Raw genomic sequence first — 16,712 nt, 5'->3', positions numbered from 1 at the left:
TTTACTGATCATTTATTGCTTGAATTCATTGTGGCTGCCATGTGTGATAAATGGGTTAGTGAACTCTGTGCCCCACCCTTACATTGGCATGCACAGAGACAAATTAGTTCTATACTTTGCTTTTTCATTTTACCAAAGAACACATTTCTCTTCCATTTGAATCATGATATCTTTTTCATCAATTCCAGTATAATGTTGGAATGATCTTTACATTCTTTATACATTATATGGCCCTTTTCAGTGTCATATAGCATTTGCTTGATTCTAAGAATATTTAGGCTGATTTTAAGATTAGCCAATTATAAAGGTGTTTGGATCAAAACCACCAGACTTTGGAAATGTTCCACAAACAGAACCAATTGATATGAATTCACAGAGGTTGACATAGAGAACCACTGTTACAAGTAAGCAAGCAGTTCTATAATTTAAAACTCTTATCAAACTCTCTGTATCATGAAGAAAATAGAATTTTTTAATTTCAATTGACATTTGAAATGTTTAAAAAATAATTATGATATCTCCTATTTCTAACATCATGCATTTAGACTGATATACAAGTTTTTGTACTGTAAAAAGGGAACAGGCATTTTGTGATACTCTGATTACATCTGAAGTCCACTGGCGTAATTGCAGTTTTTCTGATTCATTTAAGAACTACGCAAAATTTTGGATCTTTACAGCAATTGAATCAGTCAAATAATTTATAAACCAAATCAAAACTATTTTTCTTGGTCAAAGAATTTTGCTTATTGTTGTTTCTAGAATCATTTATGAATCCTTATTATACATAACACCTATTTATCACAAAGCTACATAATAAAATAAAAGATCACAAGGATACTGCTTAAGAAGTGTGACTACAGGATACATATAATGTAATGCAAAAAATGCATCTTCTTTCTTTCTTTCTTTCTTTCTTTCTTTCTTTCTTTCTTTCTTTCTTTCTTTCTTTCTTTCTTTCTTTCTTTCTTTCTTTCTTGTTGCATAATATTTAAAAGTCTCTCTCCTGATAGCTTTACTCACTGTTCCAAAATATTCTAAAGGTAACCATGGCTATGTTCAGGAATATGCAAATAAATTAAAGTAAAGGAACTTTTTTAAATGTATAATTTTACTGGACAAATTTTAGGACCTGGTTTACAAACATTAAGTAGACTTAAAGAACAGCTGTCAGCAACATATGAAACTTTCAAGACAATTTCTTCTTATTTTTTGTACTCAAACAGGCTACATGCTTCATTTGTTGTAGAATGAATTAAAGGAAACAGATTTGATAAACTAACAAGTGTACAGAAGGTTTCACTTGTGCATTATCTGTATGCATGCAATAGTATAAAACTTAAAATTGTTCTTATTCAAGTAGCATTTCATAAAATCTTTTAAATAAAAAGCATTCTGGAGTAGTACAGAAATCGCTCTACATACATTCTGGACATGATACACTCAAAAGGAGCATCTGGCTGAGAATTTCACACTTTTCGGTTGGTATAATTACTTGGACAGGAAGCCAGACTAGATGGTGCATTGAGCTTCAATGTACTGTATGCATTTCTGATAAATGGGAAAAGAATAGATGACCTGGCAGAAGGCTCAGACAATAACATGTGATTTACAGGACATAAATGCAGCTACTATAAGATTTATCTGACAGCGCTCTACGATAGTGGACTGTTGAGTATCCGATGGAATGATTTCTAGTCTTGAATGTCTACTATTGAGTAGCCACACACATTATTTATTTATTAGATGTTTTGGGTTGAAACCATTTTTAAATGATGCACTTCACAATGCTTAGCAATAAATTTAACGTTAACTCTAGAGGGGAGGTAGTGTTATTGGAATATATGTCAGACTGAATTAGGATGAACAAGCCAATGCTTTTATAAAGTAGCCTTGAATGTAACATGGATTCTTTCAAAAAATGATATTAATGTCAAGTAAGCAAGGACATTCTTCAGTTAATACTAAATGCAGAATCATTTTATGCTGTTAAACAGCATTGGTACTTGGCCTCAGAATGCAGTATCAATTAAAAATGTCCTGAGGTCTTTAAGACAAGTGTGGACATCTGATGGAGTTGACAGGGAGAATAAACAATAGTATTTCAAATAATTTGACATTTTGTGTATACTATGAAAAAAAAAGAGCTAAGGCACTCAGAGTTTTTATCCAATGCCTGGATTTTTATTATATTACAATAAACTTTTAAAAAAATAGAATTACTTTAAAAAATATCAGTATATTACTTTTAATATACTTTTTGTGTACCATTTACACTTGTAAAATTTAGTTTCTGCATGGATTATTACACATTTTTAAAAATAATATGTCATGATAGGAATTAATCATAGCAGTGCTTTAATGTGATATTATGTCTGCCAATCCATAAAATTTTAAAATCACATTTACAGATGCGTATGTTTAACTGTATTGTATTATTTATGTGATTTAATCTAGTTTCCGACCTGATCTTTCGATCTTTGGCCCCTCTATCCTCTCCATCTCTTCTTAAAAATTAATTAAAATTTTAGCAAGAGGGTCACTTCATTTTCCATCTTATTTGAAAAGAAAAAATCAATCAAGCTCAACCTCATCCCTTCATAGTATTTGTAAAATGTCGGGCTGAAATTCAATTTTGATCTCTCAGGCTTCCTATGGTAACAGAGTTTTTCTTTTTAAAAAATAGATCATTTCTATGATTGCAATAATGATTCTAAATTAGAAAAAAATCAGAGAAAAATATGTAATTATCACCCAAATTTAAATCTTTATACCTCTGAGATCCTTTCAGTTTCATTTCTTAGATTGTTTTTTGTGTTATAGCTACTCTTTTCAACCAGGATATCATTTCTAATTATTATAATGTTTTTTCAACTATTTAATACAAAATAACGCATTTCACTGTTATCATCTCAATTAATTCATTACCATATTCTATTCAATAATAGGACATAAACAATATGAATGATAAACAGACATTAGACTATATCATTCATTCCACTTTGAATCATAGAACTATAGAAGCAATTCTGATACAAGTAATTCTCGTATGTATTCATAGTTATGTATATTTTATATTAGTGCATGTGATAGATATGTGTGTGTGTGTGTGTGTGTGTGTGTGCACGCGCTAAACAATAAAGTTTTAACTATTTTCTCAGTTAATAGTACTTTTACATGTTTATCATAGTTTCAAAGAAGGTATTAAAAGTATTAAATAAAGTTCCTTCCTTTTAAAAAATCATTATTTTAAAATATGCTGCCTTGGAAATTGACTTATCTACCTTCCTACCTATCTATGTCTATCTCTATCTACCTAAAATTGCATAGTATCCAGATGCTTATGTGCATTTCTAGAAACAATTCAAATAGTCCTAACATGTTTGAGTGCATTACTGAATAACAGACTCACTAGAAACAAAACTATTCTTCACTAGTTCATTGTAAAAATCCATTAGCTGTAATCTCCAAAAGTAATTGTTTTTATTGCACTTTATTGTCGATGCAAGTTATTGATTTTTCACACCTTCTATGATTCTTTCATTTGTATTCATGAAATGTCTATCAGCACAGACTAAATACATTTGGCAATACAGGCACTAAAACAAATAAATCAATGTAAAAAAAACATTAATTTTGCATTATCCTTATTCGTCAGGCAAGTAAACCATAAGGGCTTTAAATGAAGGTCAAAGGTTCTGAAATGGGTCAAAACCCTTGACCTCTACACCAATAACATTCCCATTAAAAAAAGCTATTTTAAAGTTTTAAGTAGGGGAATTTACTATCAGTAAAAATGTGATTTTTAAAGGACAAAACAAAAAAGCTTGATAAAAACTTTCCATATGATGGAATAATGATGAAGAAAAATGGGAGATGAATAAATCATTTGCTATTTAATCTACTACATATTATAATTTGTTGATGTATCTAATTTTTTAGATTATTTCTTTTGTAAATCACAATTAATTGCAGGGCTACTTTCAATAATAGTATAAAACATGATGTTATTCATATTACTAACAGTAGCATTTTACATTTCTCATAGAACCTATGTCAAGAGCAATTAGTATGAGGCTCCATGTATTTTAAATCATTTTTAAAAAGGCAAAGATCAAATCCCATTAATTCTAATGCAGCTATATTATTTTGCATCACATGTTAACATCCATAGTTTTGTATTTTCTTTGTTAAATATATTATTGGGTAAAAAGATGCCTCTTATTAAAACATAATAAAGCCCAAAATTTTAAGGCAGTATCCATCTTGATCACATTGGATAAGATAAGATTGTTTTATATACTAGTGAACTTTTCTAATTATTTTTTCTAGAAGTTATGTTATTTCAAGGCAACAGATTTCGAACGGCAAGGAGACAGAAAACGGGGGGCACTAGGTGGTATTTTAAATAAAAATAAAAATTTTTTTTTGTTATGGTTTTTTTTGGATTAAAAAAAGTTTTTTTGGTTTAAAAAAAAAAAAAAAAAAAAAGATGGGAAATACAAAAAAAATAGTGTAAGGAGAAAAGGGTGGGGAAAATTAGATCTCAAGTTGCTGAGGTTAAAACTAAATCCAGAATATCGAAGACAAATGATCTGAAATACAATTTCAAAAGCTCTAAATGTTTTTGATTGCTAGTTTACTTGCTTGTTTTATTGGCAATACTAGCTGTTTAAAGTCAGCTGAAACCTACCTGAGAACAAAGCAGCATGACCAATTCCACAACTGAACTGCTAGATTTCATACATACAAGACCTAAAGGAAAAAAGAAAAAGAATTACATAGTTTGATTGGCTTTACCTTCATATATTTAATATACAATATTGGAATTTTATTATATAATATATTTGAATTTTGATAATATTGTCCCTATCCTGTAGAATAATATACAAGAAATCTCACATATTCATTGTTTTATCCAATTGTTTGTCAGTGGACTATGTATTTAAATATATTCACTAATTTCATTATTGCAATGCATAATTTTAATATAAAATGATGGCCTAAAGCTATTTAATTGGTATTACATAAATATTAGGGTTTCGAGTTAATAAAACTAAGTATGGCATATGGAAATTGATTTATAATATTACATTTCTTCACCTTGGAATGGATTGATCATTATATATGCAGAGAAGGGAAATGGTTCTGTGACCTTTGCTTTCTCCATTGCGTTCTCTCCCTTCAGCCCTCCAGCTATCAATCAAGTTTCCATTTTGTTTCATGGCAGCAGACATCCCAAGCACTCTTATTAGTACTTTGACCCTTGACCCTCACCTAAACCTTAAGGAGGTGGAGAGCACAAGAGTAACCTATACATTTATAAACTAATTTGATTATTAATATCAATTCACACTTCATGCTATTTCCCCAGTATAATATGAAAACATGTTATCCTAAACACCCTAAAATAGTGGCATTCTTTTCAGTAATGTTTCACCACACCAAGTTTCATTCTGTTTGTCTTTAATTAATTATACTGGGGAAAAAACCTACTAAGCCATAATATCACACATTTAATATGTTAAAAAAATAGACTAGATGAAGTATTAGATTTTAAACCCAATGCTTCTGTATAAACTTTTGGATACAACATAATGTATGTATGTCATAAACATTTTATTTATGTATTCATTGAATTTAGGAATCATTCCGCTATTAATGCACTTAATAATAACAAAGTATCAAACTCTTTAAAAACCATAAATTTGAAATGTATGCTAAAATATTTCCCTGAATTCACCATTTAGCTTGCCAGTTTATATTACCTTTTATAATGGCCTTCTTAAAGTACACTAATACTGAAAGCAGAATCTCTCAATTTTCTGATGTATTTCCAAAAAGTTTGTAAGCATGACACTAAGATAACACAATTTCTACTAACCAGAACTGAAAATGTCCTAAAATCCATTTTTTAACATAAGTTTTTAATCGCCATTTTTAGTTTCTATCATTTAGAACATTTTATAAACTTTTAACAGATTTGCAATTGCCTTGAGATGTTCTCCTCTGACATAAGAAGCATCCATATTTCCGGAAATGTAATAGCATAATAGTTGATACCATCCACTGTACCACCACCACTCCTGAAATCTATCTTCACATATTGTATATTACTAAACAATTCATACAACCTGAACATTTAAATGAAAAATGGGCAACAAATAGGAATGGAAAAATATATATATTATTATTATTATTATTATATGATAAATCTATGATCAACAAGTCTTTTTTGAAACTTTAATGGTTTATCAAAATATAAAATAAAAAGAGAGGTTAAAAAATAATAATAGAAAATTAGGAGGGGGGAAATTATGTATAGAAGGAAAAGGAAAGAAAAAGGCACAAAGGTAGAGCCACAAACCTTTTAAATGAAATTGTCTGATCCATAAATCATTTGTACCTTCTAATACTTGAATTGTACACAACAAAAGGCCACCATCTGCCTGTTCTTTTATTTGCTAAATCTTTCTGTAAATCAGTTTCAGATGTTCAAGGTTACTATGCATTTCCTGTATTGTTTCTCTAGAAACTGCCTCGCCCTTTCACTATTTGATGTGCTCTCCTGAAATTATGCATAGCTGTCTATATTCTTTCAATACTATAAGTTATTTAAAAGTACTTACTTTCAACCCTTTTATAATCAAAAGTAATAATGTGATAGTTTAATAAACCTACCCAAACCTACTCCTAAACCTGATATACACAGATGATTATATTTTACAATGAGTCTTATATTATCCTAACATTTTGTTGCTCAACAAACAATAAAATTATCTTGTTTAACAGTGTATTAAAAAGTTATGAAATGCTGGAAGACACTTTGCTTTTCAGAAAGAGAAGAATATAATTTATATGTTTATTACAATGACAAGGCAATATCAGGTAAATAGAATGATCAACAAAAATTAAACTTTACAGCTGAATCAATACAAATGTTCAGAGTAGATGCCTATATAAGAACCAAACTGGCAGTCATAGCTAAGACGACTTTTACTGAACTTCAGCTTTTTCACTACTTATATATTTTCCTGCATCAAGAAGCTCTTCTTTCAGTCATCCCCTATATGAACTATTGTAATGGGCTTTAGATGGGGCTACCCTTGAAAAACATCCTTGAAGAGCACCCAGACCAATTGTAACTGGTGCAGAATGTGGCAGTGTGAGACATTTTGGATGCCCTAGGGTTGCGCATGTAACATCTCTGCTATGTGAGCTGCACTGAGTGCCAGTTTGCCTCCAACTCCAATTCAAGATGTTGGTTATCATCTTTAAAGCCCTTCATGGCATGGAACTAAGTTACCTGTGGAACCATCTCATACTAATTGCATTATCCCATCCCACCTGATCAGGAAGGGAAGGTATGTTGCAATTTCTATTGGTAAAAGAATTCTTACTGATTGGATCCTGGAAGATAGCCTTCTCTGCCATTGCCCCTGACCTTTGCAACATCTCACCCCCAGAGGGGAGTCACCCCCCCCACCAGCCTTCAGTTAAGAGTGTGAAAACTTGATTCTGCCAACTGGCATGGGGTTGGACAATGGTACGTAACTGTGCGGGTACTAATATCAGAATAACAGAGTTGGAAGGGAGGTATAGGAAATCCTATACCATTTCTGACAAATAGTTATCCAATATCTTTTTAAAAACTTCCAGTGTTGAAGCCTTCACAACTTCCAGAGGCAAGTTGTTCCACTGATTAATTGTTCTGTCAGGAAATTTCTCCTTAGGTCTAGTTGTTTCTCTCCATGATTAGTTTCCATCCATTGCTTCTTGTCCTGCCTTCAGGTACTTTGGAGAATAGCTTGACTCCCTCTTTGTGGCAACCCCTTAGATATTGGAACACTGTTATCATGTCATTCCTAGTGCTTCTTTTCATGGATGGTAGGTGTTTTTCTGCCTTTTTAAGTCTCTAACTTTTAATTTTACACCAAAATATTAAATTATTAATTTTTTTAAATTTATGCCTTTAACTTCATTCTTTATGTTTTGTATTGTGAATTGTTTGTTATATTGTAAACTGCCCAGAGCCACTTAGGTGAGATGGGCAGGATAGGCATGTGATGAATAAACAAAGCAATAAAAATGGTGGGCGCTGTTGTCTTTACCAAAGACAGCCACACAATGTTTTTATGAACCACTGAAAATAGACTGTATATTAAAAATTCACAGATTTAACATTTCATTGTTAAATATAGGTTGTCCATAAATCTGAGAGTCTTAAATCGGAAATGCCTGCATAGAACTGCACAATATTCTACGGGAAAATGAAGAAAAAAATGTAGTTGATTATAAGGATAGGTAAAAAGGATAGATGAATAGGAAAAGTGATCAAACAATATGCAAAATAATAATAAATACTGAACAGAATATCAGGGTGTAGCTAGTACAGTCCTGTTCTCCCACCCCCGTGTATACTAAATCATTTTGTGGCTTTTTAATTCTAATTATATGAGCTGAAAGTAATCCTAAAATAAGCACTAAATAGTTTGGTGGCAATATTCAGCTATTAATATTATTTAAATAATTTATTCAATATAAAGAATAATTTTTTAATTAGCTTCCAACATCAAATATTTATTTAAAATATCACAGTTCTTATCTTATAAAAGCACAAGAAAGGGAAACTTACTTGTACCTTCTATCAGTAGTTCTTGACCATGACTACCCAAGAGGGTACGCGAAAGAAAAGGAGCAAAGTCCACAAATATCTCCCTCAGAAGAGGGGCAGCTTTTTCCAAAGCATGCTCAAGCCTCTCTGAAATACTAAAAGATGTACAAGTTCAATGAAAAACATAATGTAAGGAACAAAAATTCTCTAAGGAGAAAACAATCTGCAAAAGTATGCATCAACAAAAGTCAACAAGCCAGTGGCTAAACACACTGAGTTTAATTACTATTTCAACGGAAATAGCAGTGATAGAAATCTAAAACTTCCTATAGGCCTCAAATTAAAGAGCACAATCCAGTCAGAAGTGTAGAGTGAATTCCATATTACTTAAATAAATTGGAATATGATATAGCCAGCTGGAAGAAACTTAAAAGTTACCTCATGTTTGAAGCAGAATCCTCAGGCACAGAAGAAAGTGTAGGAACAGATGGTAATCTTGAATCTGATGATCCATTGCCTGCCAAATAGATTTTTAAGAGTTCAAATAGCTGTAAATATACAAAACTATCTTTAATCAAAACCCATGCTAGTTCAATACTTTCTACTCTGGTAGCAGTTCACTTTGGCTCCAAGATCTTTACTCGGGCCACTGTCTTTGAACTTTTTAATTGAAAATGTCACTGACTGAAAAATTAATCCTACCTCTATTCTCATATGAAGTAGACAGAACTAGAGGACACTTGTTTATAAAAAATTTTTATGTGGGACATATTAAAGAGCATCAATTAAAACTTGTCTTTAACATTTTCAGACTGGGAAAAGAAAGAGTAAAAAACCCCAAAAGCTCTGTTGTTTTTTCCTCTACTTTGATTAAGATATGTATCCTTTACATTAATAGTGTGTCTCTACTCTTTAAAACTTGCCCGCTTCTAAAAAACAGTGTTCACACTTGCCAAAATCTAGTTATTAAAAGATGCATGATATAGAGATGATGAAAAGCAGCTATAGCTTAAAATACAACCATGCAATTCTATCAAACCCTTGAATTAGAGTATCCCCATTCTTGACTATCAAACCCTTGAATTACAGAGTATCCCCATTCTTGACTAATATATCTATACATACAGGATATAAAAAGTGTTTTTATTAACTATGCAGAAGGTCTCCCATGTTTCTATTCTACTATCAGAATATATCAGGGGCCTCATATTGACAGCTATGTTTCTTAACCAATAAAATGCCATCTAAGATGATTGAAAACAGGTGAATATTTCAGAAATTCCTTTATTCAAAATAGTTAATTTCACTAACTTATTTTACAATTTGAGAAATTAACACTGAAGCTACCAAGTATTTTTAGAAGGAAAACAATATTCTATATAATTACTATGATTCCTTCTGTTAATTAATTACTATTTTAAACATTTAATGGTTTTGTATAATTTGTATTTTATATTTTAGACTTATGCAAAATCTGTTTAGAATTCATAATTCCACACATTAGTTTCTCAGTTTCATAATAGAGATTTAGTATTTAGCTTAGATATTTGACAATACTTTAGCACATATATTTAAATTCTGTAATATCTAGCATTGTCTTAATATGAGTAGTCTTTTTAGAATGTAGTATTCTGTATTTTATACTTGTAACAGATTAGAATATAATTAATTTTAAGATATTTAATATTTTAGTTTGTCTCCAGAATTTAATTATTAACATTTAATATTTATTAACCCAGCTAGTTCTGATTAATTTGTGTTACCTATTTACAAATTATTTTTATTATATGGAATCTCTCACTGGAATAAATATTTTTTTAAAAAAGAGCTACAAAATGAACACATTAGCTAGCATTTGAAGAAAGAATTAAATCCATTCAGACTCATTTAGAAAACTGATCTTTTCATAGAACTAATATAAACATACTGTATCTATATTCTCTTTCTACAGGAAAACAGACACAATGAATACCAATTATAGTGGATTATTAAATCAAAAGATCAAAACACATATTCACATCAATTCTAGCTATTAAAAGATATTCGTCAATTTGCTCATGCTTGAGAAATATCAATACAACATCAATTCTTTCCTACATTTTAGAGATTTTCCCTTATCTTTTTCAATACTCCCTCATAGTAAGCTGATGTTATTTGCTTTCGGTTTTTAACAAATGAACAACTATGACTGAGATACAGATACAAGTCCTAAAGTCTCAATTTCTTTCTCACATTTGTTTTCTTCTTCAATAGATAACACAGAAGAAAGAGTGCATAGAAAGTTTAATTTCTGAAAAATCTTGAATTATTATGTTTATTATTTTTTTATTTAATGTATTTATTTATATTTTATACTGCTAACTCACTGATGCAATGGCTCTGGGTAGATTACAATATAATAAAAACTAAAAAGGATAACACGAATCAATTAAACTTAAGAAAATTAAACAGAAGCTAAAAACCAAGAGGATGGGAGACACGGGTGAGGATCACCATCCTGCCAATGCTAGAGGTCACTCAAAAATGTGACCAATACTATTTCTACCTCATATCTGGGTCTGAAACCAGACTGAAAAATCATCATGATAATTCACTTCCTCCAAGGTTCTCTAAAGCTGTTGCACAACCACCTTCTCTACAACCTTCTCAGAAAAATAGATGGACAAATAAGTATTTTTTTTTTAATTAAAATAAGTCTTCGTATCATTCAGGATCAAAAATATATTTGGCTGAAACATTAACTCTGCAAGAAATATGCATACCATTAGATCAATAAAGTTACATGAAACCCTGGGTCCTGATAGTTTTCTGGTAATGGGAATAAGAATGGGAGATGGAATGTGGAAGTGACAAACATGTTAAAATGGACCCTCCCTAAGGCTGTAAAGGTGACTGGGAGAAATGCACATTCAGACTTTTAAGACAGTATAAGTCTTGCCAGGTTGTCCACACAGGAAACATGCTCATGCGCACTAATTATATTTTATTGTAAGGTTATATTAATAGAATCTTGAAAAAGTAAAGATAGGATATTAAATCGTGTTCCAAAAAATTTGAATATCTCAAAATGTAAGAGCTTTGGGTTTATCATGCATTTTTCATGTTTTATCCTTAACTTCTGTAACTTTTAAACTATTTTAAAAATGAATATCTCCATGGGAACTTCTATGGCATATTGTTACTTATGGTATCCTGCATTATAAGACACTTGCCATTGTAAATTGTATGAAAATTATCACTTTTTCCACAATATTTATGTTAAAAAAAATAAACTTACAACTATGACAAAGATCAGGAGCCAAAAAAAAAGTAAGTATGCAAGCTAAAAATCTGTTATAATAAATGTTCTTCCTTTTAAGTTGCTACTAACTCTGATCCTTTGGGATGTAGCAAGCTATAAATCTAACAGGACAATATTAAGTTATTTGAGATATCAGCTCCTGATGTTGGACATTCAGAGTCAGCAACAGAGTTTTTGGTTACCACTAACTAACTGAAGAGCTTGGTTTATGATGAAAAACTTGGCTTGGTGCCCAGATAAAATGAAGTTTTATTGCAGCACAAGCTACTTCAAATCACATTTTCCATACTGCTAGAATCAGTAGAATGTAAATAGCAGTGCAGCACATCTGTTCAATGCCTACCTTAGAAAGGAGAAGCAATTCCATATAGCAGTTCCTCTCCAAGTTTAATTAACTAGTCAAAAAAATAATGTATATAGTGCATGTTTAAAAAATTATTTGGTCAGTTGATAGGTTTAAAACAATTGTGCAACTTAATGTGAATAAGATAAAACCTAAAGCTAAATATATACAAAATGCCACACAAAATTGAACCTGAAATTTTATATTTCCTATATACAGTATATGAGACAGTGTTAAAAAAAATCCAACCAATTTCTTTACACATTTAGATTTAAGACTGTACCCTTTAGGGTAAAAACATCCAAGTGGTTCTACAGATTAAAATACTATTTAAGGCTTATAACTTCAGCACCCATTACAAACAGTAGTCTCAAAGAATGTATTAGATTGAAGATTGTGAAGCATAAAAATGCCAGTTAGGCATTGCTATGCAAGTGCTTCCAAAGCACTACATCATATAAATCTTCCAGTTGAGTTTTCATTTTAAAATGGCTTTTATTCATTTAAGGGAAGAGAGGTCTTTCAGAAGCATGTTTTCTTCTAAAGCAGACATGCAAGTAACTGTGGTAGCTACTTCAAACAAGTGGAACCCAAGTGGCTTATCTCTCTTATCCTTTCACTGATAAACTGGCTCCCTCAAATTGACAGTTTTACAGACATATGTAAGGACATAAAAAGAAATGCAAATAGATCATCTGTCTAGCACCCTTCTAGTGAAAGCTTATTGTTTATTCAAGGTCCCCAAGGGTCTAAACAAATAATGTCTCTGGCAATAAACTACTCTTAAGAAAAGGGGTTGTTCCCAAAGTACTTGCATGTCTGAATGTATATGTGCAAACAAAGGTGTCACCTAACTACTAGTTCAATGTCGAAGTAACAGCTGAGACAGATTTTATTTTTCCTTTTTTTGTCATAAAGAATTTTTTAAAAAATGAATATGTACAGTAGTTGGCTAAAGAAATATTTTGCATATAAAAATATTGTTGCCCAACATAGAAAAAATATTTAAAAATTAAAGCTCAAGTTATCTGTTACTATTTTAAACTACAAATTAATTCATTTATTGGAAAATTTAAATACTATGTACCTCAAATTTATTTTCTTTACAGTAATTACCTGATGGTCTCATTAGGATTGAAACATGAATCTTGTCTATTAGAAGAACTATCCTAAACAGCCTCAGTGCAGGATTATTTCCTAATTCAAATCTGCATGAATATCATCTCAATAGTTGAATGAAGGTATTTAACTGATGCATAAGGATAACAATGGGCAGATAAAATAATATCTAGCAAATCATTCCAAACCAAGGTTTCATACAAATAAAAAGGTAGAGAACGTATTTTCTTTCATCAGAAACTAAATCATCAAAATAGATATTGCAATATATATAAAATAAATAAATGAACTTCAATTTCAGCTTTGTTTATAGTATCAAATAATTTAATTGGGAACGAACAAGTAATCAGAGTTAGTTTGCTTCAGAGGGTAAGGAATTGATCTAGAAACCGGGAGACCGTGAATACTATTCCACCTTAGTCATGAAGCCAGTTGGATGACCTTGGCCCAATCACTCTTTCAGCCCTAGGAAGGAGGCAATGTAAACTATTTCTGAAAAACCTTGCCAAGAAAACTGCAGGGTCTTGTCCAAGCAGTCTCTGAGAATGGGACACAATTGTATGAAGGAAAAAGCAACCACAAGTAATTACCAACAGTTTTGCATTTATTTCATAAAGTATGGAATTCAACTAGAAGGGAGAATGTTACAATCCAAGGCAGAATATTTGCATATTACATGTGTAAGGAAGATGCAGGACCACAAATGAATACCAATGCCTTTTCTCAACTTTATATATAGTATTAAAATCTATTTATATGGAGAAGGGGAGGTAGGCTCAGAGTTCTCCATCTTATTAGTCCATATAACAATCTTAGCAGTAACATCAGCACTGAAATTGGGGACATAATACTTATGGAAAAGTATTCTAAGAGCCAAATTTATAATAAATTAAAAAATAAGTAAAATGTTAAAAAAGATAAAATATCAGTGCTTAAGATTCTTTTGTATATTTCTTAGCTAAGGAAACTCAACTTTGCCATTTCAGTTGGGTGGTATATGATGTCTCAGTAGATATTACAAATATATATCATATTGCTTTGATATTTTATTTTGCACAACTGATCTCCGTTCTCTCACTTACTTGGAGAGCTTCCAGTTACATCTGGAGCTTGGGAAGAATCCAAAGAAGAAACCACACTAACAGCATTTGTAGGTACGTTAATTGTAGCTGCAGATGAACTCACTGACTTCTTTGGTGCCACAACCACACTCCTATGATAGAAAAGAAGTATGTTACAAACTATATTTTAAATGCTTGAGAATAGTCAAATATATATTTAAAATATATAACAACTCAGACTTCTGTGAAGTAGTCAAGTTTGAAATTCAGATATTACTTCTCTTTTCTCAGAATTGTCATAATTTTTATTATATGTTCTAAGGATACCAAATTGTTATTAAAAATCTGCTAATCTTTAAATATAATCTGAAACATATTCTGATTTTGCTCTTTTATGTCAACACTTTACATTATTTCTAATGAAAACTACACAAAAGTAGTTTTAGGCAAAGTAGCCATCACTAGAATCAATATGTTTAAAACAAAGTAGACATTTGCACAAGAGTTTAAATAAATTGAACTACTTAAACAGAAGTTGAAATTTTAAAAAATGGACCAATATGTTTTAAACTTTATAAATAAGTTACCATAGAAATGACCTATGAAATCAATGTTCTAACCTAAATACCCAGAAATATTCAAAACTGAATAAAGTGCATGTTTCAGACATCATTTATATTAGAAAAAATAATTGTGGCTAACCAGTTTCAATTAAATAGTAATGTTTTATTCCAAACATCTAAAATATCCAGTTAACCATACATAAAAGACACTTTTAATTGCAAGTTAGCTCCATAAACATGCACTACCTCTGTTAATGAGCTAAGGAATACAGTTGATATATATTATGGACTCCCAAAGCAGTGCTTCTTTTTAATTACCTGGTGTTAACTATAAGCCAAAAGTCTTCAACATTCAATTTATTTAATCAATTTATTCTGTTGACAGTACTGTTAAGTAGTGGTAGAAAGTATTCCCTTAATAGCATTAAAATATGTCATTTGTAAATAAAACACATTAACGTTGACTCCAAACTCAGATATACAATGTGGAAATTTTCTAGCAGCTTATAAATTTATTAAAAACATACCTTTATTTCTTCCCATTTTAAGTTCCACTGATTACTGTAACTAAACCAGGCTTGAATAGACATTCTGAATACTATGAATGAATAGGTATTCATTATGGATGTTACAGGGTTCATCAAATTATTACAAGGGTGACTGCTAATGTTAACTATACATTAAAATATGGAAGCAAAAACCACCTGAGCCCTAAACCAAGGAATTAAGCCGTAACTGTAGATATTTTTCACATGCACATAAATTTGCACAGAAACTTATTGGGTTGTAAATTCATATTATCAGAATATGAGCTTTGATTTTCACTATAAAAACAATTTAAGATTAAAGACTATCAATTTTAGATGTATGTTAAGTTTATTATGATTAATATTTTAATTTGGAATGATTAGAGACAAAACTTAATAGTTGCCCAAAAACATACAGATTTTTTTTTTGCTACATCATTTTGCTACGTGGAAAAAATACTGTATTTGTGCTATGCCACATCAAAAGTTAAAAGTTAAGATCTTGTGAGTATGTGACTGGCGATTATTACAGTACTTTGCCATGGATCCTGAATCATTAATTTGTAGCAAGGATGAAGTAGTGTTACTGTCATTCAATGAAAGAAAAAATGTTTCCGTTTTTCATCCTATAGAAAGAGTATGCATTGGTAGATGTATGAATGAAAAGAAGTGAATTTGTTGAGTTATGTCTTTAAGAGATACATGTATCCATGTTGGAATATGTAAGGACCCTGCAAGCTCTACTTAACATCCCAAGTCAGGTAGTTGTTCATTAATAACAAATATGAACCCATTATTAAAACAAAAACTAAAAGTGTTTTTTAAGCCCTTTGGCTCTGGAAATTCTTTTGGCTCTTTTTCTTCCACAGTGGAAGCCTAGACAGCCAGGTCCAGCATCCAGGCCAAACATGCTTCATCAGCCATGGGAGCAAGAAGAGGGCGAAGGTCACCTGTGATAGTGGAGTGCAGGCCAAGAGTTACGGCTTTGGGGTGGGGGGAATAGGCAGATAATGGAGTTTGGCCATAAGTGTGTGCAGGCTGCCAAGTGGCAAATATCTGTAGCTCGGTTGTAAGATGGGGGTGAAGGTTTGTTCTCCAAACCTTCAAGCTACCAAGTGCCCACTTTCAAGCCAATAATTAAAATGTCCGCAACATTTACATTATTTACCGTATTTCATCTGTTT

The 16,712-nt window shown here is 31.1% G+C and overlaps 1 protein-coding gene across 5 annotated transcripts in view; it reads right to left on the bottom strand.

Annotated features, from left to right (window-relative positions):
* LRBA (LPS responsive beige-like anchor protein) overlaps positions 1 to 16,712 on the bottom strand; it is a 342,404-nt gene that overhangs the window by 248,623 nt on the left and 77,069 nt on the right. For 3 of the 5 annotated variants that reach the window (XM_087936051.1, XM_026698133.2, XM_026698135.2), the window contains exons 31-34: positions 14,460 to 14,590; positions 9,053 to 9,131; positions 8,636 to 8,769; positions 4,694 to 4,755 (exon numbers count right to left, since the gene is read on the bottom strand). In XM_087936051.1, the coding sequence (XP_087792177.1) occupies positions 4,694 to 4,755; positions 8,636 to 8,769; positions 9,053 to 9,131; positions 14,460 to 14,590 (406 nt within the window). The remainder of the gene's footprint in view (positions 1 to 4,693; positions 4,756 to 8,635; positions 8,770 to 9,052; positions 9,132 to 14,459; positions 14,591 to 16,712) is intronic. The other 2 variants (XM_026698134.2, XM_087936052.1) reach the window with 1 other exon arrangement.

This window comes from Pseudonaja textilis, chromosome 6 (genome assembly GCF_049901715.1).
Source record: "Pseudonaja textilis isolate UNSWEBS1 chromosome 6, rPseTex1.2, whole genome shotgun sequence".
Taxonomy (NCBI): Eukaryota; Metazoa; Chordata; class Lepidosauria; order Squamata; family Elapidae; genus Pseudonaja; species Pseudonaja textilis.
Note: the sequence above shows the minus strand (reverse complement) of the source record. Positions and strands in the feature narration are given on the sequence as shown.